Source organism: Symphodus melops (genome assembly GCF_947650265.1).
Source record: "Symphodus melops genome assembly, chromosome: 7".
In the NCBI taxonomy this organism is placed as follows: Eukaryota; Metazoa; Chordata; class Actinopteri; order Labriformes; family Labridae; genus Symphodus; species Symphodus melops.
The window spans coordinates 20,224,530-20,247,766 of NC_136697.1; the positions used below are offsets into that span (position 1 = coordinate 20,224,530).

At 39.7% G+C, this 23,237-nt stretch overlaps 5 protein-coding genes across 14 annotated transcripts; 2 read left to right on the forward strand and 3 right to left on the reverse strand.

The window, feature by feature from the left end:
- Positions 1-441: 441 nt before the first annotated feature.
- Positions 442-3,802, reverse strand: bcl10 (BCL10 immune signaling adaptor). Of its 2 annotated transcripts, XR_013779570.1 has the most exons (4): positions 3,374-3,802; positions 2,043-2,331; positions 725-1,946; positions 442-601 (listed from the first exon to the last, which is right to left on the reverse strand). XR_013779570.1 is itself a non-coding variant. In XM_079348713.1 (3 exons), exons 1-3 carry the CDS (start codon positions 3,422-3,424, stop codon positions 1,531-1,533), a joined length of 756 nt encoding a protein of 251 aa, XP_079204839.1. In that variant the 5' UTR covers positions 3,425-3,802; the 3' UTR covers positions 442-1,530. The 2 variants fall into 2 exon arrangements, 1 of the variants encoding a protein (XP_079204839.1); XM_079348713.1 differs by having other exon boundaries at positions 442-1,946.
- A 3,895-nt stretch (positions 3,803-7,697) lies between these two features.
- Positions 7,698-10,437, forward strand: LOC306827069 (CCN family member 1-like). Of its 2 annotated transcripts, none has more exons than XM_079348711.1 (5): positions 7,698-7,879; positions 7,981-8,194; positions 8,293-8,643; positions 8,826-9,031; positions 9,178-10,437. In XM_079348711.1, the coding sequence occupies exons 1-5, from the start codon at positions 7,838-7,840 to the stop codon at positions 9,508-9,510; spliced, it is 1,146 nt and encodes a 381-aa protein (XP_079204837.1). In that variant the 5' UTR covers positions 7,698-7,837; the 3' UTR covers positions 9,511-10,437. The 2 variants fall into 2 exon arrangements, with proteins under 2 accessions (XP_079204837.1, XP_079204838.1); XM_079348712.1 differs by having other exon boundaries at positions 8,892-9,031.
- Positions 10,438-11,931: 1,494 nt separating this feature from the next.
- LOC306827066 (outer dense fiber protein 2-like) lies at positions 11,932-18,811 on the reverse strand. Of its 8 annotated transcripts, XR_013779569.1 has the most exons (18): positions 18,715-18,811; positions 18,219-18,392; positions 17,984-18,110; positions 17,689-17,820; positions 17,408-17,482; positions 17,221-17,292; positions 17,017-17,133; positions 16,350-16,535; positions 16,156-16,265; positions 15,923-16,058; positions 15,409-15,519; positions 14,902-15,006; positions 14,288-14,446; positions 13,767-13,867; positions 13,188-13,350; positions 12,634-12,759; positions 12,098-12,508; positions 11,932-12,063 (listed from the first exon to the last, which is right to left on the reverse strand). XR_013779569.1 is itself a non-coding variant. In XM_079348704.1 (17 exons), the coding sequence occupies exons 2-17, from the start codon at positions 18,380-18,382 to the stop codon at positions 12,335-12,337; spliced, it is 2,058 nt and encodes a 685-aa protein (XP_079204830.1). In that variant the 5' UTR covers position 18,383; positions 18,715-18,811; the 3' UTR covers positions 11,932-12,334. The 8 variants fall into 8 exon arrangements, 7 of the variants coding, with proteins under 7 accessions (XP_079204830.1, XP_079204828.1, XP_079204827.1 ...); XM_079348704.1 differs by having other exon boundaries at positions 11,932-12,508; positions 18,219-18,383; XM_079348702.1 differs by having other exon boundaries at positions 11,932-12,508; positions 18,219-18,389.
- A 100-nt stretch (positions 18,812-18,911) lies between these two features.
- On the forward strand, positions 18,912-21,731 carry ift22 (intraflagellar transport 22 homolog (Chlamydomonas)). The gene is made up of 5 exons (XM_079348715.1): positions 18,912-19,179; positions 20,593-20,675; positions 20,854-20,937; positions 21,029-21,231; positions 21,319-21,731. The coding sequence occupies exons 1-5, from the start codon at positions 19,141-19,143 to the stop codon at positions 21,465-21,467; spliced, it is 558 nt and encodes a 185-aa protein (XP_079204841.1). The 5' UTR covers positions 18,912-19,140; the 3' UTR covers positions 21,468-21,731.
- Positions 21,732-21,763: 32 nt separating this feature from the next.
- Positions 21,764-23,049, reverse strand: LOC306827074 (ATP synthase subunit g, mitochondrial-like). The gene is made up of 3 exons (XM_079348717.1): positions 22,910-23,049; positions 22,426-22,586; positions 21,764-21,958 (listed from the first exon to the last, which is right to left on the reverse strand). The coding sequence occupies exons 1-3, from the start codon at positions 22,959-22,961 to the stop codon at positions 21,860-21,862; spliced, it is 312 nt and encodes a 103-aa protein (XP_079204843.1). The 5' UTR covers positions 22,962-23,049; the 3' UTR covers positions 21,764-21,859.
- Positions 23,050-23,237: the final 188 nt, after the last annotated feature.

The window sequence follows — 23,237 nt, forward strand, 5'->3', positions numbered from 1 at the left end:
CACACTGTACATAATATTTAAACAAACTCAGATCACAATAATAATGAATAAATTACCTGTTGTGCACCAGTCGGCCACAGAGGGACTAGTCTGACACTCAGAACTTATCCTGCTTATGAAGACGAGGCAGTGCAGTCATCACACCAGCCTTCACCACGATGACTGTCACTCCTCTGCGTCACTTTCGGCTTTTCCAGTTTTTCCACAACACAGATCAGACCTCCCAAAGTACCAGAGGTGACACATATAGAGACCTGAACCTATCTGTTGCATATGTATAACAGTTGTTTCTACAATCAGTCAAACCTGCCATATAAATTAAGACCAGTATTTTTAGGAACTATTTTGCAGAATTTCTTCTTCACTAAAAAAACCAAAGCTGTGCGACACCGTCTGTGTCTAAAAAAACCACTCAAACACCAACAAACACAGAAAACACCATTTGTAGTTCATAAAAAGCCTTTAGTATGCAACAGACATGACAAGCTGATACAGTAATAAGTAGAATATGGTTTGTATGCCACTCTGCAGTAGGTTTTATGTCTCATCCGTGACTTCTGTAGTGATAAAAACGTCAAAGCAACTTCTTTTTGGTTTTAAGCTGCAGAAAAATAAACCAGAAATCATCACTTAGAGCTACGTATATGACTCAAAAAGGCAGCATCTCAAAACACATTCAAGGCTTAAGTCGACATTTTCAGTGTAGAATACATTATCACAGCACCTGTAAATGTACCTGCAGCTGCCATGTTTTCCTGATACAGGTCATCAAGAAATCACACCATCTAGAAAACTAAGAGTAGAAAAGGGAAGAGCAGATGAGTCACATCTGTGTACTGTTGATATCAAAGCTCAATGCTTTAGATACAAACTAATATGTGTTTGTACTGCTAATTTAATGCATGCCAGATTATGAATTCTTGTTCATATATGAGACCGTTTCTTTTTTAAATCATATTGCCAATTTCAACTTAAAACAAAATTAAAGCTCCTGTGAAGCTCACCCACGTCTGCTTTTTCACATTTAAATACTTCACATTTGTGAATTGTAGCTGCTTTTGTTTAACCAAAACTATAAGTTGACATAAGGGTTGATAGGAAACTATCATTCTTGACATCATTTATAAATGTAATCATTATAATAATAAAGGCGTTAATTCGACTTCAAGTCAGATCTGAGGCTACACATTGGCATCTGACTTAAAATCCCAGCTCCCAGAGTCTCTGAATGAACATTGAATGACAAAGAGAAGTAGCAAGTCTTCACATTTAAGATACTGGAAAAAGCCATTCTTTGCTTTTTTTGCTAAATAAAACTAGCGAAACAAAAATATACTTTTTTTTATCAAATAATCAAATCAAGGATTCAACTCCAAGGGTAACAGAACATTACATGTGCAGAAAACTCTTGCTAACTTATTTAAAGGCACCAGAAACCAAAAAGGAGACTAATGGTACAGACTGTCGTTGAGTGGATGATGCTTGTTTGACTCTGTAACTGGATGTGAACTGTCTCATTGAGAGGTGGTATTAAAAGATTCTTCTATGTGACGTTGGAGTGAGCGAGCGTGATCTGAGGGGCTGGAAGTTTGGGTCCCCTCCTGTGCTGGTGCATCCTGGCGCTCCAGCATCAATGTTGGAGGGGGATTCAACCATCACGTCATCCGGCAGCGGGGGAGCTCCTGGGTCTCCGGGTCTGGGGAGGCTGGAGGAAGTGGAGGAAGTGGAGGAAGGTACGGCGATGCTCGCACAAGCTCCAGGAGACAAGTCGCAGCTTCTCTGTAATGATGGCAGATTCAGCGAGGCGGCTACGTCTGAAGTGGAACAGCTCTGTTCTCCGTCTGGGTGGAAGAGCATGGTGGAGTTGTTTGAAAACGACGTGAGGAGATCACTGGATTTGCTCGGGCTGCTGAGGCCGCCGTCAGATGAGGAACTGATAACTGCGGCTGCGGAGTGAATGGAAATTGGAATCAAAGCATCATGAGCACATAATAATAGATTTGAAATGAATAACAGGTTTCACAAAGACTCGGCCTACTAACCTCTGAGAGACTCAATCTTCTCATTTTTGGCCTTTTGCACCTCGTCTGTGATTTTGGCAATGATGAAGTTTTGCGAACGCATCTCCCTGATGGAGTCAGTCAAGGCGTCCAAGCCTCGCGGGTTTTCTGCCAGTATGTCCAACAACATGGCCGTCCTCTTAGTCTGAGTTGTCCTGCAGCTAATTTCCTCTGCATCGTCTCGTGTAAGAATCCTGCGGGCGCGCAGGTAGTCGAGGTGGCGCTCGGCTCGGATCTTGTCGCAGAGGTAGTGCCGCATCCTGATCAGCACCTTTAAACCCACAGCAGCCGTACAGAATAGGGGGGGGGGAAAAGAGAACAAAGGAGGTGTCAAGGTCTTGAACGTGGAGGGAAAGTGTTCAAAATTGCAACTACATGTGGCACTGTTCCCATTTGTCTCAATCCTTGTCACACATTCGGTCTCTTTCTCAGTGCATGTGGTCATGGCAGATAGCTGTTGACCAATGACACTCGTTCCGCTTGAGGTTTCTGCCTGCTAACAGGAAGCTTCCCTTCCCACTGTTGCCATCTGCCTGCTCATTGGTGGATCAGTAATGGGTCTACTCTGTACATATTATTACGTTTCCTCAGTCTTTCGGTGCCTCTTTTAACCTAATTATTTTACCTTCGTTTTTGAATTGTAGGGTGGGGGGAGTTGTGTTGTTGCTGTTTAATTTACTATGATGTAAAGCTTTGTGATGCAACTTTGTATGAAAAGTGCTGTACAAATAAAGTTTGATTCATTGATGACAGAGTAGAGGGTGGACCTGCCCTACAGGTCTGAGTAGATGGTCATGATGTAACTTTTGTTCTTCGTCTCATTAATAAACACAATGATAGACTGATTGATATCTTGGGATGGGAAGGCTGAACATGTCCCATCAGCTTATGACATTAATGTATATATGAAGCTGGTGGTCTGGTATGACTTGTATAAGCTGGACTGGTTCAAATCTCTATAAAGTTGCTATCTTTCTGTTTTAGTTCTTAGTAGGCCTGTAGCTTTTGATAGTAAATAAAGATCCCACTATAACATGTCATCTCCAGCCTGTGTTCAGAGCTCTAACGCTGCAGTGTCATGTGATGGTGTTAACACATGCAGAGGGTGCTGATGTGGGAACAGCGACATAAGATGGGGTATTTCCTACTTGAAGAGGCCTTTATTTCCACACCACGAAGCCTACACAACATAATTCATGAAGGCAAGAAGAGCAGAGTCTTAAACCTGTCTGTGTTTCATTTGAGGCCCGTCCTACACCTCACCTGATCAACAAAAAGAGTTAACTACGTTTTCCCTGAATGTTAATACTCACGTCTTTTTTAATGTCTGCCATTTCTTCCTCAGTGAGATGAGGAACATCCATCCCTCTCACACAGTCAGTGAATAATCCAGGTGTTCCGGGTATCAAATGACGGATAACACACGTTTTTAAAACAGTAAGACTTAAGTTTAGACTTAGTTTTTTTTTTTTAGTTGAACGCGTCAATCGATGAAGATAATCGGTAGACCGTCGTTAAAAGTCAACATATCTACTCTCCATTTAAGTTTCGGTGTCAGAAAATCCCCTGACTTCCTGATTCTGTCGGCGTTTACGTCGACACTACAACACGAGAAGAAGAAGAAGAAGTGAACGCACCGTCGCCTACAGTCGACCCAGTTTATTTGTTAGGCTAAATAATCTGTCACATACTGCACATTTGTAATTATCATTGTTTTTGCAAATGTTGTGAAATATTCCCTCCTGTTGAGCTCACCTTAATTGTTTTCATGAACAACATTTATTTTACAGGTGTAGTTCTGTTCCAAACACCGCCCACCAGGGGGCGCTGATGATTCTCTCTAAGCTTGAGCATACAGTGCACAGCAGACCTAAAAAATCATAATTTATTTGACGCATGCCTACTTTTCAATTAGGCTAATGAGTAAAAGAAAAAACCCTACACACACATAAACAACCTGTAACACACGGGGGTTCACTTAACTTTCGCTATAAGATTGACTTGAAAGACTTTATAGCATTTACAGAATAAACTCAATTGGATTGGCACCTTAAAAACAGTTAAACTGTTGTTCTCTGAGTATTGGTGACTTGGTGTAGGCTATCTCTTAACACTTATAGAATAGTTTATCTCTCTTAAACCTTAGCAGCGATATAATCAGTCAGAGAAAATGAAAACACCTGCTGTGTCCTTTCTGGAGGGTCACGTTTTTGCCATGTCACATTTGTTCAATCTTAATCTGTCTTGAGTAAAAAAATCCTGTGTACCTCAAACTTTTTATTAATATAGCCTACTTTCATTGATTTCAATCAATGGCTGAATGTTACCGCTTCACAGCGATGCTATTTGCCAACTAGTACATTGAAATAGCTCAAATGTGAGTTTTAGAGCTTTAAATCAGTTGTACAATAAGAAGAATAACATTGGGAAAAGTGTGATCTAAAAGGCAGAGAACAAAGTGTCCTCATAACTGTGTTGCGGGCCACGAGAAAAATGACTCCGGTATGAAATAAATAGTGAAGTGGCATAACACGCAGTGAAAATCTAACTTCCCTGTAATCATGATTTCCCACAAATCGTTTGAGGACGGATGCTCCCCGAGGACGTTGTTGTCAGACTTGTTTTGTCTTGTTCTGTAATGTAATGTGTACTTAGTAGATGAAAATACTGTATTAGGTAGTAGCTTAAACTGTGCCAACTTTAAAACAAGTTTACAACCTTCTGTTGCTTGTCTGAAGGTTGTTGTCTGTAATGATAATGATTTAAAAAACAGTGAAAAACAGGCTCCAGAAACTCTGTGGCTGCTGTTGCATCCCATCAATTTCTAGAGGAGAAGAGCAGCAGAAAGATGGCCTTTAAATGTCAGGTGTTATAAAGGTCAAACTGTATCAGCCCCTTCTGTTATTTCAAGAAATGGATACCTGTCCAAAAGCACAGAAGCTGCCCTCTAAGCGATGCCCCCCCCCCCCCTTTTTTTTTTTTTTTTACCTGTCTAGAAAAGCTAATTATGGTCAACATAAAAGAAAAGAGAGCAGCCCTCAGAATAAAGACACAAAGAATACAAGATGTTTAAATAAGTAATTTATTGTACCAGATTTGTGATCTGAACAGCCTCACACGTTCTTTAGTCTATGGTCCAGTAATAAACCAGTTCTTACATAAACGTCAAAAAAAGTTGTCCCAGACCTGGTGTGGTTTTACACTGAGAAGCACTTGGGTGTTATTTCTGCCTTTCCAGTCCTATGAGCCAATCTTTCTGCTACAAAAGTTTTTCTCCTCTTATTTTGGTTGTGCACCTAAGCGTCAATGTATATAGACAGTCATAAAACGAATGTCTAAACTTTTCTGCTTTCTGCCCACCCACCTTTCCTACTCATTGACTTCCACATCCCATTTAATGATAATGTTAATGATAATAAAGACCCTGAAGGGAAACCTATATATTAGTGGGATGATGTACAGTATCAAGTATCGTATAGGAATAATTTCCTTGGGTAACATGGCTAAATATTGGGTCTATGCGAATCATGCGAAGCAGTTATTTTGGCTAATCAAAAAAAACTCAAAGCAGCGGAAAGACGGACTCTGTCCAGAGAGCAACTCAACAGAAGTCTCTTCTTATTTAATCCATACACAATCAGAAAAACAAACTAACACTGTGGTTATACAGGAAGTGTTGTCAGGTAAGGGAACAGAAAGTAATGAAAAATGAGTTAACTGGTTACACTTCTATATCAAAGTATTAGCCCAATCAATTGACTTTGAAGAATGCAAAAGAGGGAAATGTACTTCCATTTGTCAATCATTTGGGATAATTGTATGCTTGTCTAACCTATATATTGTAATTTGCAAACTTTAAGAGTTATTAACATGCTGCTCTGCAGGATATGGGTGTTTCAAGAAACTAAAAAAATGCAGGTTGAGCGTGACATTGTTAAACTGGTCAGTTTAACATGCAATTGTAATCCCTCCAAGTTCTGCAGCTGCTGCTGCCTGGTGTATGTACCGTATATATATTTATGTTAGGTTTCTCTTACCCGACATGGTTCTGCAAATTCTTTATGTTACACCATCAGAGGGAAAAGTTTCCACTCTGCACCACAATTGTCCTTTTCCAGACATTGGATAATGGACGGAGCACAAGCTTGTCCTCGCCCTTCATCTGCCTGAGCTGGCATGGATTCAAACTGGCCCTTGTAACCTCAGTTAGATAAGAAGGAGGCGGTGCTGTGCCAGTCTGCCCCGCTCAGCCTCTTGTTCTCACAGGTTATAATGAAAGGAAAGGCATGTCTTCCCTGATATCTTGCATTGTCCTTTGATGTGAATTGAAGAGGATGCTTTTTATCCTGGCAGCTATTTCAAAGAAACCCTCAATGTTCATCCTGAGAGGAATGCTGCTTCAGGCGTTGCTCGAGTTTGAGTATTTTCTTCTGCCTTTTCTTTGAGTGTTTCTCATTCTGGACTTTCTCGTTCAAACCGAACAAAGGATATTTAGGGTTCAAGTGTTCAAAGAGGCTCTCGTCTCCTTTTTGAAATATTGAAGTCAAACAAACTCTAATCCATCCACACCCTGATAGGTGACAGATGGGAATTTCACCTGTGACTTTAAACACCAGCGAGGTTACAGAGTACAAACACCGATCTCAGCAACTGGCAGCAGTCTAAACACCACTTCATTCCAGATAGAAATTTAGTTTCCAGAGAAATATGTAGCTTCACTTCAATATTTATGTCATGACTTGTGGCGCACCAATGTTGAATTGCTTTGCAGCGCTGCTCTCACATGCAAAGGGCTGATGAGGAAATATCTCAGGTATCAAGTCTAAATGTGCCCCCTTTATGTAACATTGCTTAGAGCTTTACATAACCATATTTCCACAGTAGTCAAAGGAAGACGGTGACATAAAAACACATTGTTGCACCAATAAATACCAATCTCAAAGTTTATATATTTTAAATCAGGAAACTACGTTAACTAGACGACTTTTTAAAAATGTTGTGCTTATTGATTTTTAATAAGTTAATAATAATTTAAAGGTCATATAATATGCAAAATTCACTTTCCCTGCTTTCTAACACTAGCATGTGTCGCTAACGTGGATACAAACCCTCGAGTTCTCTTGTGCCTGCTCCACTTTTCAAAAAAATCTGTGATTAATTGATTTTCCCTTTGTGACATCACAAAGGGCAGTAACCCCTCCCCCATGTGGGTGACACTCTCACAGAGCTAGCTGTTTGTTCTGCTCTCAAAGTCTGCCTTCGCACTGTAAACAATTGGGCATTGAGAAAGCCTAAGATGACACAACTAATTTGCATTTAAAGCGACAGACACAGAAACAGCCTGTTCTGAGCAGAGCTGAAATAGAGGGGTTTATAATTGGCATGATTAAATAAAGGATCAGAGTGGATTTTTTGGCAAGAAACTTCACTTGTTTAAACTTGTTCAAAAGCAAACTTTACTACTTCATAGAAAACAATTTGTCTAGGTTCAGTTAATAACCACAAAACAGAAAGCCCAGAAAGAATGGCAATTCGACAGGCTGGGTGGTTCTTGGCTCAGTTTGAGAAAAGAGGGAGGGGAGGGAGACGGGCTTCTAATGGGCTTGTGGGAGGACGCGTGTAGAAGCATTCCTCTTCAGCCTGCATACGTCAGATTTGCCTTCGAGTGTATAAAAGAAGATGGGGACTCCAAAAAGAAAGAAGAGCAACAACCTGTAAACTGACTGCAAGATCTAAGGGTCTTCTATGCACCGGAAAAGATTACTACAGTTATAAAGATGTGGAAAGTTTTTGCAGTCTTGATCCTGCACCTTTTACTGGTAATAAAGAAAGAATTAATTGATAGGTTGCTTGTTTGGCTATAGCTATTTTTGAAAGCAAACTTGGCAGTACAATTGTGTAACATCATTTTGTGTCTTAGGTGTCAGCCACGTGTCCAAAGGACTGCAGCTGTCCCTCTCACACTCCCAGATGTGCAGCAGGAGTCAGTCTTATGCTGGATGGCTGTGGATGCTGTGAAATGTGTGCACGGCAGCTCTTTGAAGACTGCAGCAGGACTCAGCCATGTGATCGCACTAAGGGACTGGAGTGCAACTTCGGAGGAGAACACAGCTCTGCAAAGGGCATTTGTCGAGGTACAATAAATTCTCCTCAAATCTATTCTATCTACCCACTTCACCCTTCTATTGCCAAATCCACCATTGCCAATGCATTTTACTTTTTTCTGAAACAGCTAAATCTGAAGGAAGAACATGCGACTACAACAATAAGATTTACCAGAACGGGGAAATCTTCCGTCCAAACTGCAAACACCAGTGCACTTGCATGGACGGTGCTGTTGGATGCGTCTCTCTCTGCTCACATGAGCTCATGTTGCCCAAAGAGGGCTGCGCTGAGCCCAAGCGAGTTAAAGTCCTGGGACAGTGCTGCGAACAACTCATCTGCCCTGAGGATGCAAAGACTAAGAGCGCTGTGGAACGGAAGCACGTGAAAAAGCACAGCAAAGACAGAATGTCTGAAGAAGAGCTGACCAAACACAATGAGTTGGCTGCTGTGTGGAGAGGAGAGTCAAAGTCTTTACCCGGTGAGTACATTTACATGTCCACTTTGTTGTTTCAGTTAAAACTATTCAAGTTTTTAAGAAGAACAAAAGTTTAGGTAAATGTATCTCAAAGTCCAAATGTAAAGCTATTTGCATGTAATTATCTTGTGTCAGCTATCTGCTTTAGCTTAAACTCTTTTGAACCTCCCTTTTTCTCTTTGTAGCTTTCAGGAGTCATCCACTGCACCACATGTTGGTCAGAGGATTCAAGTGTGTGTCTCAAACCACAGCTTGGTCACCGTGCTCCAAATCCTGTGGCACAGGGCTGTCCACCCGAGTGACCAACAGCAACCCACAGTGCAAACTGGTTAAGGAGACGCGGATCTGTGAAGTACGCCCATGCAACCAGATCACTTCTAGGACATTAAAGGTACATTACAAACTAAAATGTCCTCATTGTTAATCGTGAAAAACAATGATATTTTTGTGTTTAATCTTACCACTATTATTTTAAGATATGAGGCATAAATTAGACCATGTGTTTAATAGAGGGTTTTCGGTGTCTTTTCTCTACAGAAAGGTCAGACATGTATCCACACTGAAAAGTCGAGACGTCCGACTAGATTGTTCTTTGCAGGCTGCCATAGCCTGAACAAATTCCAGCCGAGGTACTGTGGGTCCTGCTCAGACTGGCGATGCTGCGTGCCCCACCGAACCCAGACATCGCCTGTTAGCTTCCGGTGCAAAAACAAAAAGATCATCAGTAGGATGGTGATGATGATCGAGTCCTGCAAGTGTGACCTAAACTGCTCCGCCAACAACAGAGAAGCAGCCAACAAAAGACTTTTAAATGATACCCACAAACTGCAAATATTGAGGAGAAAAGAAGTCCTGAAGAGTGCAGACTGATGCACTCTGTGGAAGGCAGATATCTGCAGGATTTATTTTCTGAAGTATTTAGTTCATAATTTTGCTTCATAGAATTGGAGCTTTGTGGTTTTCTTCTTATTGAAGCAGATTTTTTTATTGTTAAAATCCGTAAAGTTTGTACTTTAAAATGAACACCTTGGCTACCTTAATGTTTTCTCAGATTTTAATCAAAATTGCTACTCTACATATTTAAGCCTCTCAAGACAAGGCATCATGGAAATGGCTAAGGCAGCTTCCAAATCAGCCATTCCATGTGTTGCAAAGTTCCTGTTTAACGTATACTCTTATTTTATTTATGGTTGAAGTTTCTACATTTGATTTGTCTCTTCATGTATAAAAAGAGTTAATCATGAGAAACTACACAATTGTACATGCTTGACTTAAATACTACAATATGATAGATGGCTGTAAAATAAATGTTAACTTAGGTTTTAACTTCCAAAACATCCAATTTAGCGCTTTTATTTTTTATAAATTAACTATAGAGTTTCCTAAGAATTCCACCAAACACAAGTTTGGGGTTTAGGCTTGCAATAATGTGAACTCTTTTCAACTCTTAAGGGGTCTTTTGTAACAGTTTTCAGGAGGATGTGAGTTATACGGTTACAATTGCATCTGGCTGACCCACTTCTGAGAGGCCCTACATGTCACTGAATAGTTTAGGGAATGGGTGTAATGTAAACCTCAGAGGGGTTTTCCTGCTGTTGGATAGATTGCTGGTTGTAATTTTACTGGGTAAAATATTCTAATATCTAAACTTCACATGGAGAGACGCTACATTGAGAAAGGAAGACATTCTTTGCTCCTGACAATGCGACACACTGACTGTATGCTGAGTATTACGTCCATCCTGTCCCTCATTTTTAAACACATGGTCAGAAATGCATTATTCATGTTACACTGCTGACTCTTACGATAAGTATGGCTTCGTCTGAATGCTATTATAATATGCATTTCAGACATTGTTTTTGATATGTGCATCTGTTTGTGATACCTGGAATGCAAGAAAGACAATAAATACTTTCCCTACTTGCCCTCCATCTTAATTTAGACCCTAATATGTTTGGATGTCCATCATGGTTGTGATTCATGACACTACACTCAGCTTTATTCCCAGCAAACAGCAAGAGAAAGCATTTTTCCCAAAGCTTGATCAGCAAAATTACATAAAAGGGCAAGAAAAAAAGAGAGAACAAGAAAAAAAAAAAAAAAAAAGGAAAAACAAGGGCACTGACGCACACAGAGATGAAATGCTTCCATCCCCTGACAGAGAGCACAATAGAGCTTTGTGTCTGAGAATTTGAGAGGCGCACGGCTCACCCAGAGGGAGTCTGTCCACAACGACACCACATAAGAGTCTGGACGCAGGTCTCGACTCACAAGGGACTTTTATTACCATAGATACAGAGAGGTACTACAAGAAACAGAAACAGAACAAAAGAAAATGTACAGCACAAGTTCAGCTTTCAAGTCATGCTGCAGCAGATACCTGCAGTCTTGTTTTTAAAAACGTTTATCATTAAAATAGGAGAACAGAGTCTTAAGTGGTTTGGAAATATCCCAGAGGTTCGTGTTTCAGTGATTATATTTGCAGCCCTGCAGGCATGAGCTTCTCATCTGACATCTGAGCAATTGATCTGCAGCCTCAGTGATCTCAGTCCAGCTGGGAGTCACAACACAAACACATTCAATATAATAATCACACATTTTCTATCATCAATACAGACATGGACACGTTTGAGTTCTGCATCAACAGGACATCAATGAAGTGACATCATCTGGTGATCATTGTTATTTCTAATTTCCCATCATCAGCTTCAATCACAGGAGAAGAATGGTCACGGGATGGGAGTCGAGTCGGAGCATATTTCATTTTGAAGAGCAATTACGATGAAAGTAACATGGACATGTGCAACAGCAACACATTTGGTTTGCCAGCACTCATTGTGTTGGATAACAATTATGTTCATTACTCTCTGTATGGAAAGGATGGAGGGAAGCACCTAGTCAGATTTGGAGCCTGAAGCACGCAGATCAGAATGACCATCATGCATTGTGAGTCAAATGAAACACTCAAAGGGGAACAAGATGGGTAAGAAAATAGTTCCACCTAGTGGCACATTATTTTCTCCAGCTGGAGGACAGAAGTTCTGTTCAGTGGGTGTTAGCAAAACATGTTCAGATGTCCTTATTATCTGATACCAGAATAATAATAATAATAATAATAATAATAATAATAATAAAACAAAACAATTTAAATGGATTAAAAAAAGCACCACAAGCACAAAATCATTCACAGATAAATCGCTTTGCTGTATCTACTGTGTAGATTTTCTGTTGAAGGCACTTGGACACATTGTTTAAGGTGTTCAGATTATTAAAGAGAAAACAAAGTGGGTGTTAAAGTTTGAAAGTAAGACATTTAAGGGCTTTTTTTAATCACTCAGTCATGTTCCATAGATTGTTTAAGTCGGTCTCGGTCTTATTTAAAAGCCTCAGACTAAGTTTATACATTCACAACAGCACCAAACACTTCTTGTACATGAGCTAAAAACAGTCATCAAACCTCTCAAACTACAGTCCATATCCCTGATACCTGCAAAAACAAAGTCCCACATTTACAGCAAACTGTTGAAGTAGATATCATGAGACAGACCAAAACCATCAACCTCACAATATGTTCTTAAAAAAGGGATTTTCACCCACACAAACGTTTTTAAATACACTGTAAAATGTTAAAATAAATAAACAATAAATTAATAAATAAATAAAAACTCAACCCCCCGCAGACATCAATCTGTAGTCACTTTAAAAAATAAGACGATCCAAAGGTTGTCATCTGCAGTCCCTCATCAAACATCGTCGTGTAAGAGTTTTTCAGAAAGTCGACATAGTTCTGAATGCTTTGTTTGTGGCTCTCTGATTGGTCGAGGCTGAGCTGAAGATCCTTCAGACGCACCTCAAACTGTTTCTCTGCCTGAACATTAAGATAAAGAGACAAACAAAACAGTTTACTCCATATCAATATCCCAGCCTGCAGCATGAGAAAACGTTTAGCTTTTTTAAAAAAAAATTTATGACAGAGACAAGCAGAACACTCACAGTGATCTTTCTCTGGCGAAGAAGCCGCAGCTCATTGTCTCGTCTGCTCTTCTCGGCTTCCAGCTCCAGGATTTTAGTCTGAAGGGCCTCCTCTCTCGACACCGCTCGGCCTTTTACCTTGTTGACCTGGACAAGTGGACAAATCAAAACACATCATGTCCTTGTTCCAACATGGTGATCTGTAAACACTTCAAGGTATCAAAGACGTTGATGCTCTAAATCACGCTGTTTATATAATGTCAAGATTTATCACTTTAATTCTTAAAAATGTGGGTACAGAGCGGTTAAAAAAACAAACAAAAAAAAGTAAAAAGTTGGACAACATGGGCTGAGGTAGCCTAGTGGTTACTGCGTACCTCCCCTAGTACTCCAAACAGGCGGCTCAGGTTCAAATCTGACCTGTGGCTGTTTTCCTGCACGTCATTCAACATTATAATGTCCCATCTCTAAAAACTAAAGGCGTAAAAAGCCCCAAAAGAAACCTTCACAAAACACTGCATTATTTGCAATGTTATTTTTTGCTGTTGCTTGTTTGTCACTGAACTGTCTTCTACCTGCTGTCTGACGTCTGACAGAGCCGCCTCCAGCTGCCGGCTGAGCGCCTGACACTCAGACGAGCGCTGATCCAGCTGTCGGTTGCTGTAGCTGAGAGTTTCCTCCTGAGCTGCAAGCCTCCGAACCAGCTCCGAGTTTTCCTGCTGCAGCTTCTCCATCTGTCTAAAAACACATGTTCAGTTCTACACATATATTCCCCTGTACAGAAACATGCTCACCACAGCGCAGACACAATTGTATTGTATTTTAATCTTTAATGCTGCACTTCAGGTTGCCGATTCACAACTGGCCCGAGGACTAAAGCTGGAAATTAGCCGCAAAGGCTAAAGCTGCTCCTTTTAATGGAAAAAGGGATTGTCCACAAAATAATAAACTAATAAACTTATATATATATATATATATATATATATGGTATATGGTTTTTCAAAAACCACAGAACACAAAAATCCCAACAACGCAGGACAAAACACACAGAGAAACACTCGCAACAAGACAAAAAAACACAGCAAAACAAAACAAAAACAAATATACAGAAAAATAAAATAAAATAATAATAATAAAACAAGAGGACGTCTTACTTTTGGACAGAATTCACTCTCTCTTGTAGTTGTGAATTGGCCTCGTGGATGGAGTCTTTCATTTGCACAGAGGATGACATCAGTTTTGTCTGACTCTCCATCTGAAAGTGTCAAATGTATAATAACCTTCTCAGTTCGTGTCAAATGCATGAAAAAAAAAAACAAGACACTTTACAATCACACACAAAACAGATCAGAATGAAAGACCATTCAATCCTATTTGTCTCTACCTAACACAAAATGGGTATTCAAGGAAACAGTTCATCAACATTCATAGAAAGATGCTGATGGATGAAAGGGAGTCACACAGCACAACAACAACAACAACAACAACGACGACGGGGTCCATGTTAGTATGACTGTAAACAAACTCATCCCACTGCAGTCACACCACCTCTGTGCACAAACACCACAGTCAGCTCACTGCAGGACCACGAAACAAGGTGCGTCGACAGACACACGGGTTGCTGCTATCAACCACATGTTCACATTCTCTAACCTCCACGGCTCACTTCTCACACCTTAACCTGCAGTTGCCTAACGGACTCTGACTTTTCTGAGCACTTCCTCTCCAAGCATCGCAGGTTCCCCTGGCACTCCAAGAGACTCTGCTCTGCTGAGCACAGTAACTCTGGGAAGGAGTTCAGCGCCTCCACACGGCCCTGCAGCTCCTGCCTCACCTGGGCACCGGAGGGTGGCAGAAGGAGTGTGGGGGGAATAGAGGAGAAAAATGAGCCATAACATGTGACGCTTTTCTGAAAGTGACGCTCACAGCTATTATCATTAAGGTGTGTGATTCATCTTTAAAATGAGACCGAGCAGTTCTTAGCTGAAGTGTTTCGCTCCACAGAATGAGCGTCAGGCGTTTTATCGTTTGCAGAAGAAGGGGAAAAACATTGTGACGCAGCCGAAAAGCATTAAGCAGTCGGAGTTGCCATTCAACAGCAGGAGACCGAGCTGAACATACTGAGAAAACACCAACAGTAGTGTTCACTTCATTTACAAAGAAATGAAACAACCTCATTCACCTGAATGTTACACAGAGTCAAATATACATGATGCTGTTCATTCTGTTTGGGAAATATGTTCTTACATGAAATAGGAAAAATCCCAAGACAGTGGGGCGGGTGCTTACCTTCTCAACTTCTGTATCTTTCTCATCTCTCGTCTTCTCTGTCTCTCTTCGGAGATTTGCATATTTTATCCTCAGATCCTCCACCTCAGATTGAAGCTCTGCAGCCTGGAAAGAAAAACAAAACAAAAACAGGGACGTAAAACCTGCTATGATTCAAACGGTTTGGGGAAAGCACTTGACAAAAAAAAAAAACAGAAACAAAATGATTTCGAGTGAACTTGTCACTGCCTTGCTTTGTATTTTCTTCTTCCCCACAGTGTTCTTCTTTTTAATCTACTCAGAAAACAGACTCTCAGATTTACATATGACATGTTGGTAATTCATTTGCCATGCTCGGCTCGGTCTTAATGTTGTACAAACTTAGCTTCCAATTAAATTGGTGCACTCAAAATGTTACTTCCTGTCAATTGTGTGTTCAACCTAATCTTCCGCATTGAGCTGTTAAAAACAAATCACAAGAAAAAAAAAAAAAAAAAGGTAAAAAGCTAACTGAGAGATGATGTCAACCTGAAACTGGCACTTTTCAATGTGATGCTCCCTCTCCTGGTTCACCATCTTCTCTTCTATCAGGGCCGACTCCGAATCAGCCAGCTGCTGCTCCAACTCAGCCACTGATGCCTGGAAACACGACGACACTGAGACATGATTGAAATAGAAACTAAATTCCTCATGAATAAGATCCTCATTTTACTGCTCTCTTACAGTTCATAATGTCTATATTAGTACAGTATGACTTTATGTATTTCTTAAAGCCTGCTCTTGTTTTATTTCTTAAAGCCTTAAAGCCAGGGACAGGACATATGAATCAATTAATTGCACGTGTCTGTTAAATAAACGGATAACGTAAAATAAAAGATTTGCATTTACATCGAGGTGAAACAGGATTGACATATGAGAAAGACTGACGGTTGTTCCTCTCTTTGCAGGTTAATAATAAGAAGTGTGAGTAATTAAAGGAAACATATTTGCAGCAGGCCCTTCCATGGTGTGTACAGTAGTGATACAGGCATGCAAGCTGTACCTTCAGTGTTGCATTATTGACGCTGAGCTCTCCGTTTTCAGCGCTGAGTTTTTCAACTCGCTGCATCACAATTTCATTGGCTGCATTGAGCTCATCCTTCTCTTCCTGCAGCCTCCCTGTCACGTCTGCAATTTGGCTTTATTGATCACACACATTAAAAACCCATTAGTGAAAATTTAAATCCACAATCAAAAGGGGCGTTGTGTGGGAAAGGAAAAAAAAAATGGGCTGACCTTTTCAACAACTCTATCTGAGCTAAAAGTTGGTTGTTCTCATCTGTCATCTGCTCCTTCTGCTTCCTCCTGGAGTCTCTTTCTGAACGGGCGTTTGCAAGCTGAGCATCCTGAATGCCGGACAAGTTAAATAGTCAAAGCGTAATCATGAACCTCTTACTATACACACAATTAATAATATTCAGACTCTATACCTTTTCCCTCAGTTGATCATAGCATTTCTCAATAGCGACCTCGAACCTCTCAGCTCTCAGTTTCTGCGCTCGGGTGGCTTTTTTGAGCGACTGTTTGTCTTGTGCTGCCTTTTCAGTCAAAGAGGAGATGGACGCTTTCAGATCGTCTACCTCCAACTTTTGCTCCGTTAAGGTTCTCTCCAAAGTCTGGGGGCAAAAAAAAAACAAACCATTATGTTATCTACTCTTTGTTCTAAAGCTGAGACTCAGATCTAAAAGGTGACTGTGCTTTTTCCATCAGTGCCCCTCTACTTAGGAACAACCAGACCGAGGAGATGAGAAGAATCAGAAACCTCTTTTAAATTACTTTATAAAACTCAATGTTATAGACTGGCTTTTTACGTCATCTCACTTTTTAAATACCATTTTCTTTTCTTTTATCCTTTATCTGCTTTAAATCTTTGTTGACATTCCTCATCCTCTTATTATACTCCTTTATGTATTTGTTTATTTATTTATCCATCTTTTAATGGTTCTGTTATTCATCTTAATTTGTTTTTTTGTAGTCTTCTTTTCCATTTTGTTTGACATTTATAGACTACTCTCAGTGTAGCCCGACTGTGAATCCAAGTGAATGGACATTTTTTAGATCTGTTTACAGAGTGGCGGACAGTAAAGGAGTTTTTACCCGTAGCTGCACAGTCAGGCGATTGTTTTCCGCCTCCTTGTTGCGTAGCTGCCCCTGCAGGTGAGCACGAGTTGCCTCCAAAGACTTGGTGATGTGAACGGTACCTTTAATGTTCTCCTGCAAAGAAAATGATAGCGAGGTGCTTTCATATCAAGTTTTCAAGGTGTGTCAGAAAATCTCTATGAAAACGGCCTCTGTGCCTACCTGCTCGTCTCTCCGCTGAGCCATCAGGTCCTCAACTCTTCTCTCCGTCTCACTCAAGTCCCTTTTTAAACGCTTACAAACAAAAACGACCAGCAATCAGTACATGATCTGAGACTATCGTTTAGCATTATTTTAGATCCTCTTACACGTAAATACGGTCAGTGGATAAAAGGGATTAAACATTTACCTCATTTTCACTCTCAGCCTGTGAGATCTTCTTCGATAAAATGTCAATACGGTGGTCTGCATCAATGCGTCGAGCCTGCATGGAAAGACACAAATAAAATACAAGTTAAAAGGGAATTTAAAAAAAAGTTAAAAAAAATAAAAATAAATAGTGGACACCTTTGGATGAGAGTGTTTTTTTCTGTTATGATCTTATAATAACCACAATAATTCTTCTACTTCTGACAGACCTATGGCTGCTTATACTGAGCATATAGAAGACAAATATATGTTCTAACCAACCTCTGCATCTTGGAGCTGTTTCAGTTTATGTCGGACAGACTTATTGATTCTTCTAAAGTCCTCCAACTTCTCCAGCAGCAGTCCTCTCTGCCTTGTAATTCTGTGTTTGTCTACGGCACACCGCCTTGAATCCTTAAAAAGAAACAAACAAAAAAAAGTCAAAATAATGTGATATGAATTTCATAATAATATTATTAATATGGGTACATTTCTTTGGTGTTTTATGGAAAGGTTTTTTTTTTTGTTTAACTGTATTTGGTGTTTGCAGAAAAGTAAACAAAAGAGAACAACATACAGCAAATCCATCCTCCATGGCATCTTTGAAAGACACAAGTTGTATGGCAGCAGAGTTTGCAGCTGCTTCTGCATCTGTCAATATTTTCAGGAAATTGCTTTTTCCATCCACAGCAAAGTCTCCATGGCTAAATGACAAACAGGAAGGACATATTTCAAATAATGTACGTGAGGATGTATATATTCTCTCATATTAGGCAGTATGATCAGATGTCCATGCATCACAGGATCCTCACCAAGTGATGTCAGCCTCTGGGGTTCTTGTTTGGAGACTGTTGTGGGCTCTGTTCCTATTCCATGGCTCCTGAGAGGTTACGAGATCGGCACAGCTGAGACTAACATCATCCCTGGTAGAGCTGAAACCAAGAGGGGGACTCTGGAGTTCATCCTCTGGAGACATACTATTCCTACTGACAACAAAAAAAGACAATCTTAATAAATAATAACATACAGTTTGAGGGGAGGGAGTTAATTCAAACTGGCCTTGTATTTCCAACTGTTAAATTAAAAAGGAAAAATTGACATGCAAGCTAACTGAGCATACTCCATGGCAACAGTCCACAATGTCAGGATAAGTGGCTGCTAAGCTTTACGTTGTATTGGAGACAGAAAGCATGTTTTTAATTCTACGAGACAAAATCACGGACCTGGAGCTGGAGAACTATGAATATACGAGCTTAAAAATTGCACTCCGTTAACAAATAATAAACCGAAAACACAAATATGACTTACTCACTAAGAGTCGGTTGCGAACAGCGCTACTCAAAACTGAAGAGCCCCCTCGTATAAACTCAATCGCATTGGTCAACTCTGAAGAAACGTGATGACGCAGAACTATTTTCTCCTCTATTGATTCGTTCCAAAATGAAAAAGTGGGCGGGACGATATTTGATTAAACCAGAGAACAACCAATGAACAGGAGAAACGCAAAGAGTGTTGTTGATACCATAGAAACAAAACGGAGGCGTACTGTCAAGGTATCTTTAACTGTTCTCAAAGAACAAGTTACAAAGATTTTAAACATTTCGAGCACAGGCGGTTGCGCGAAACCAAAATCCTAGAATAGCATTGTGAAAAAATATAGTGAGTTGTCATTTTATTTGTTTGGTTGCGTGTCTTGGAGGTTAGCTTGTGGGCTAACGCTGGTGCCGAGTGGAGATGTTCAAAGCAAAGATACTGTTTGTTGGTCCAAATGAGGTAAGTTACAAAGATTAACATGTTATCCCCACACTACTGTAGTATGTTTAACTATCATGGAGATGTACAACGAATAACGGTGACAGCACTATAATACCTATGATATAATGAGGCAGATGAGTCTCATGTTGTCAAATAATATCGATACTTTGTGTTTGTAGAGAAACGTGAAGAAGTGTAAAACATGTCCACTCACTTTCTGTACATTTTAAAAAATAAAGTTTTGATAAGTTTCAATTTTAACCAAGTCCACCAGCTTCAATGGTGTAATTTGCTTACACTTCAAAAGCTTCACCGTTAATGATTTAATATTACAATACATAACTGTAAAATGAGTCATTATGCCTGCACTATTGTTACTTTAACTTATTTTTTCACATAGGTATTCTAAAGTGTCTCTGTGTGGTTTGGCTATAAGTTGATTAGCAATCTGTCAATAAGTTATTTAGCTTTGTATATATTAGCCTTTGCTTTTTTTACGTTTATTGTTGATAGTTATTATTTAATAAAAACAATAATAATACATTTTATTAATGGGCACCATTCAAAAGACCCAAGGACACTTTACAAGCAGGGTTAAAAACAAACATAAAAATTAGAAACTTGAAAGGACAACATTTACAGTATTGTGTGAAAAATACAATTACATAACAAAACTATACTTTAATTATTGTTGTACATAGAGAGCACAGTTCATCGAAGTCACATTCATTGTGTGCAAACATACAGTACATGGCAAATAAAGCAGATTCTGATTCTGAACTTTTACCTCCAAAAAAGTAACAAATGATCTTTTTCCCTGCAGAGTGAATGGTCATTGATAGGACAACACAGAGCCAATTAATGGTTTACAATTACTCTATAAAGGCAAAAAAAGTGAAATAAAGGTCAGCAGTACTCCACTAAAAGAAAAAGAAAATCTGCATTCAAATGTACTAACATTTAAGTATGTTTATTTTTCATGATGGACTTGACCTTTAACAGGAATAAAAAATAAATAATAGAATAACAGAATTTAGGGTGTCTGTAGGTCAGTTGGTAGAGTCATCGGGGTTGGGTTAGATCCCCAGCTCCTGCGAGCAGCATGTCCGATGTGTCCTTGGGCAAGACACTTAACCCTAAATTGCTCCCACATCTACGTCATGGGCGTATGAATGTGTATGCGGGTCGCTGCTCTTGCGGTCAACCGCTTGGTGCTTCTATGTGCCTTTGAATTGCCCCAGGGGGATAAATAAAGTTTTTAAAAAAAATAATTAAAAATAATGCAGGGAGTGCAAGGACTCCACCAACCAGAGACCTGTACCTGTAACATGAGGGGAGTTCATCCTGTGTTCAACTGTTTTTTTGGAAACAAATACGTTTCTAGCTACGACAAACCATAATCATGTTTTGCTTTCGTTTCGTTTTTTTCAGAGTGGGAAAACACTTCTTGCTAATTTTCTTTCCAAACTCTCCAAGTCAACAGGAGGTGAATACAGTCCTACCCAAGGAGTAAGGTATAACACACTGTGTCCCATTTCACTTTGTTTTCTGTATTGCACTGAAACTTTACTCAATTAGTAAATCCCAGAGATGTTGAAAACACATTAAAAACAAAATATTTGAATTATTCAATTATTTTAAATTTAGTGTCAAATCAAATGAATAAGTAAATGGCTTTTTTCTTTTTTTAAGGATTCTCGAATTTCAATCATCTGAAAACATCCCAGACATCAGGAATTGTGAGGTGGAGCTTTGGGATTGTTCTGGAAATTTAAAGTAAGATAAATGTCCGTACATGATTAACTTTCTTTTAAGTGTCTCATCCAAAGCTACAGATAACAGTATATGCTGTATATTGTCTTCATAGATTTGACTCCTGCTGGCCAGCAATGATGAACAATGCCAGTGGTGTTGTGATCATTTTTAATCCAGATGTTTCCACTCACCTAGAAGAATTAGAGATGTGGTATTCGACATTCATTTACACTCCAGGTTTGCAAACTGAACAGTGTCTACTCGTTGCCCACCACAGGCCCGGCAGCAAAATAGAAGACAAACGGCTGCCTTTAGGTATTTCTACTGCAGGCCTCACAAAGCTGTTGTATGAGTTGTTTGTTATATATCAGAAGGCTAACATGTTCATTATGTCTGATGCAGGCCCAAAATTGAGCAGACTGCCGCTTATTCACTGGACACTGGAGGAGCAACCGCAGCTTGTGATGCCAGCTTTCCAAAGATACTTGGAAAATGTTGAAAAAACAATGTCTGAAAATCGAGAACGAGAGGAGATGTCCATCATTCCATAACATCTAAATCTACAAAATGTGCAGCTCCATGAAGAAAACTCTATACATCGACAGACTCTCTGTAAATGGGATACACGTGAACAATTCCCCATTTTTAAAAGATTGATGAGTGACTACAGTTATACAGCGATGCATGTGATCTTCAACAACCCTTTGCAAACGTTCCTGCAGTTAGTCTGGTATTTTCTACAAGACCTTGGAGTAGTCTTTATTTGTTTTGCTTGTCCATTTCTTTTCATTGCGTCCGTTTTAAATAAAAGCTGTTCTCAAGCTGGGAAATAAATACTCAATATATGTACGATAGACATCTGTTTATTTGAAAATTTGAGTGCAGGTTGGTTGTTGAGTTGTGACTTTTTGAAGTGCAGAGGGGGGAGAGACAAGTACAATTTTCAGACATTGTATCCAACAAGGCCTCCTTTGCCGATGCACTCTCCAATGTAGAACCACATCAGTACTTCAGTGGTCACAAGTCCGTTCCTCAATGCATCCTACGAAAATGACAAACAACATTTCAGATTTAGCTCAGGAGAATGTCTTTTGTAACCCACTCATCAATTACAACATGTTAACAGGCTTCTATAACCCAACATCATCTACAAACAAGTCCAAAAGTGTCCAGCACAAATTGCAAACATTATTTTAGCTCTGCTGGCTCACAATTAGATTTTTAAAAATCAATAAAATATGATACATTAAACTAAATGACCTTAAATACTGGTATGTATTTCAATAATTAACTATTTCCTCAAAATCAAACTGAAGAAGCAGTGAAGACACTGAAATCAGCAAGTGATTTGCATATTGCTTAATAAATGATTAAGGGTAATTGACATGGGGGGGGGGGGGTTCTAATTTGTGTAGGACAACATTTAAGAATTGGAGTTAAAAATTAAACTACCTTTAAACACACTTTTCACCTCAGAATAAGGTCTGACTGAAAGTTGTTAGGACTCACCCTCACTGTTGTTTTCCCCACTTGTCCTGCCTTAAAGCTCTTGATGAGGCCTGATGCGGCCTCTATAGCCTTGGGGATTTCGGCAGGTGAAGGTGGGACGAGCTCCACGCGCGCATAGTGCCAGAAGGTTGCTAGTCGGGGTTTGGAGTATGTGACAGCGGCTGCACATGAAACACAAACAAACAATTATGTTAAAACGAACACCTGTAGTTAAGTAGCATATTTAAAAGCTATTAATCCAGTCTGCTCCTTCAAAGACTTTTCAAAATGTACTTTGAAAAATACAAACGTATTGTTATTTCATAAACAACACCTGCAGCCTACTAGTGGCAGAAGTATTGACACCTGAACTTCGTTCACCGTACTAGAGGTCACACTAAACATGTACAGCCGCTTGCAATATGAAACAACCTGACTTCACTTTGCTGTACACTTCGTTCATTTCGCTAACAATTGTTTAAAAAATGATAGCGACTGAACTTACCACCCACTAAAGTTGGAACTTTAGCAACGAGTTTCTGCACTGCCTGAGCCATGGTCAAAAGCGTCCGGAGTACAGAAAGAAAAGGGGAAGAAGTAGACAAACTGTCGTAGCTGTGTTTCCGGGTCGTTGATTTCAAATTAAAAGGCGTCAAGTGAATTTTGTGAGTCTCATCCACTCAGGCTTTTCAAAATAAAACGCCCTGGGAGCGTAGACTAATTAAAAACAATACAATTCAATTTGTGTCGAATAAGATGAAACAAGAGGTTAACGTTTCTGTAATACTGCTGAAGCCAACCAGAAGTAAAAAGACACACTGGACTATCTCATC

Excerpts from the sequence above, each read along its gene's own strand:
- LOC306827069 (XM_079348711.1), top strand. The coding sequence starts at position 7,838 with ATGTGGAAAGTTTTTGCAGTCTTGATCCTGCACCTTTTACTG. Across the intron at positions 7,880-7,980 it reads TGATCCTGCACCTTTTACTG|GTGTCAGCCACGTGTCCAAA; the intron begins GTAATAAAGAAA and ends TTTGTGTCTTAG. Across the intron at positions 8,644-8,825 it reads AGAGTCAAAGTCTTTACCCG|CTTTCAGGAGTCATCCACTG; the intron begins GTGAGTACATTT and ends TTCTCTTTGTAG.
- LOC306827066 (XM_079348704.1), bottom strand. The coding sequence starts at position 18,382 with ATGTCTCCAGAGGATGAACTCCAGAGTCCCCCTCTTGGTTTCAGCTCT. Across the intron at positions 18,111-18,218 it reads CCAGAGGCTGACATCACTTG|CCATGGAGACTTTGCTGTGG; the intron begins GTGAGGATCCTG and ends TTTGTCATTTAG. Across the intron at positions 17,293-17,407 it reads AGGCTGAGAGTGAAAATGAG|CGTTTAAAAAGGGACTTGAG; the intron begins GTAAATGTTTAA and ends TTTGTTTGTAAG.
- bcl10 (XM_079348713.1), bottom strand. The coding sequence starts at position 3,424 with ATGGATGTTCCTCATCTCACTGAGGAAGAAATGGCAGACATTAAAAAA. Across the intron at positions 2,332-3,373 it reads TGGCAGACATTAAAAAAGAC|GTGCTGATCAGGATGCGGCA; the intron begins GTGAGTATTAAC and ends GTGGGTTTAAAG. Across the intron at positions 1,947-2,042 it reads GAAGATTGAGTCTCTCAGAG|CCGCAGTTATCAGTTCCTCA; the intron begins GTTAGTAGGCCG and ends TTCACTCCGCAG.
- ift22 (XM_079348715.1), top strand. The coding sequence starts at position 19,141 with ATGTTCAAAGCAAAGATACTGTTTGTTGGTCCAAATGAG. Across the intron at positions 20,938-21,028 it reads GATTGTTCTGGAAATTTAAA|ATTTGACTCCTGCTGGCCAG; the intron begins GTAAGATAAATG and ends TTGTCTTCATAG. Across the intron at positions 21,232-21,318 it reads AGACAAACGGCTGCCTTTAG|GCCCAAAATTGAGCAGACTG; the intron begins GTATTTCTACTG and ends TGTCTGATGCAG.
- LOC306827074 (XM_079348717.1), bottom strand. The coding sequence starts at position 22,961 with ATGGCTCAGGCAGTGCAGAAACTCGTTGCTAAAGTTCCAACTTTAGTG. Across the intron at positions 22,587-22,909 it reads AGTTCCAACTTTAGTGGGTG|CCGCTGTCACATACTCCAAA; the intron begins GTAAGTTCAGTC and ends TTTCATGTGCAG. Across the intron at positions 21,959-22,425 it reads TGGGGAAAACAACAGTGAGG|GATGCATTGAGGAACGGACT; the intron begins GTGAGTCCTAAC and ends TCATTTTCGTAG.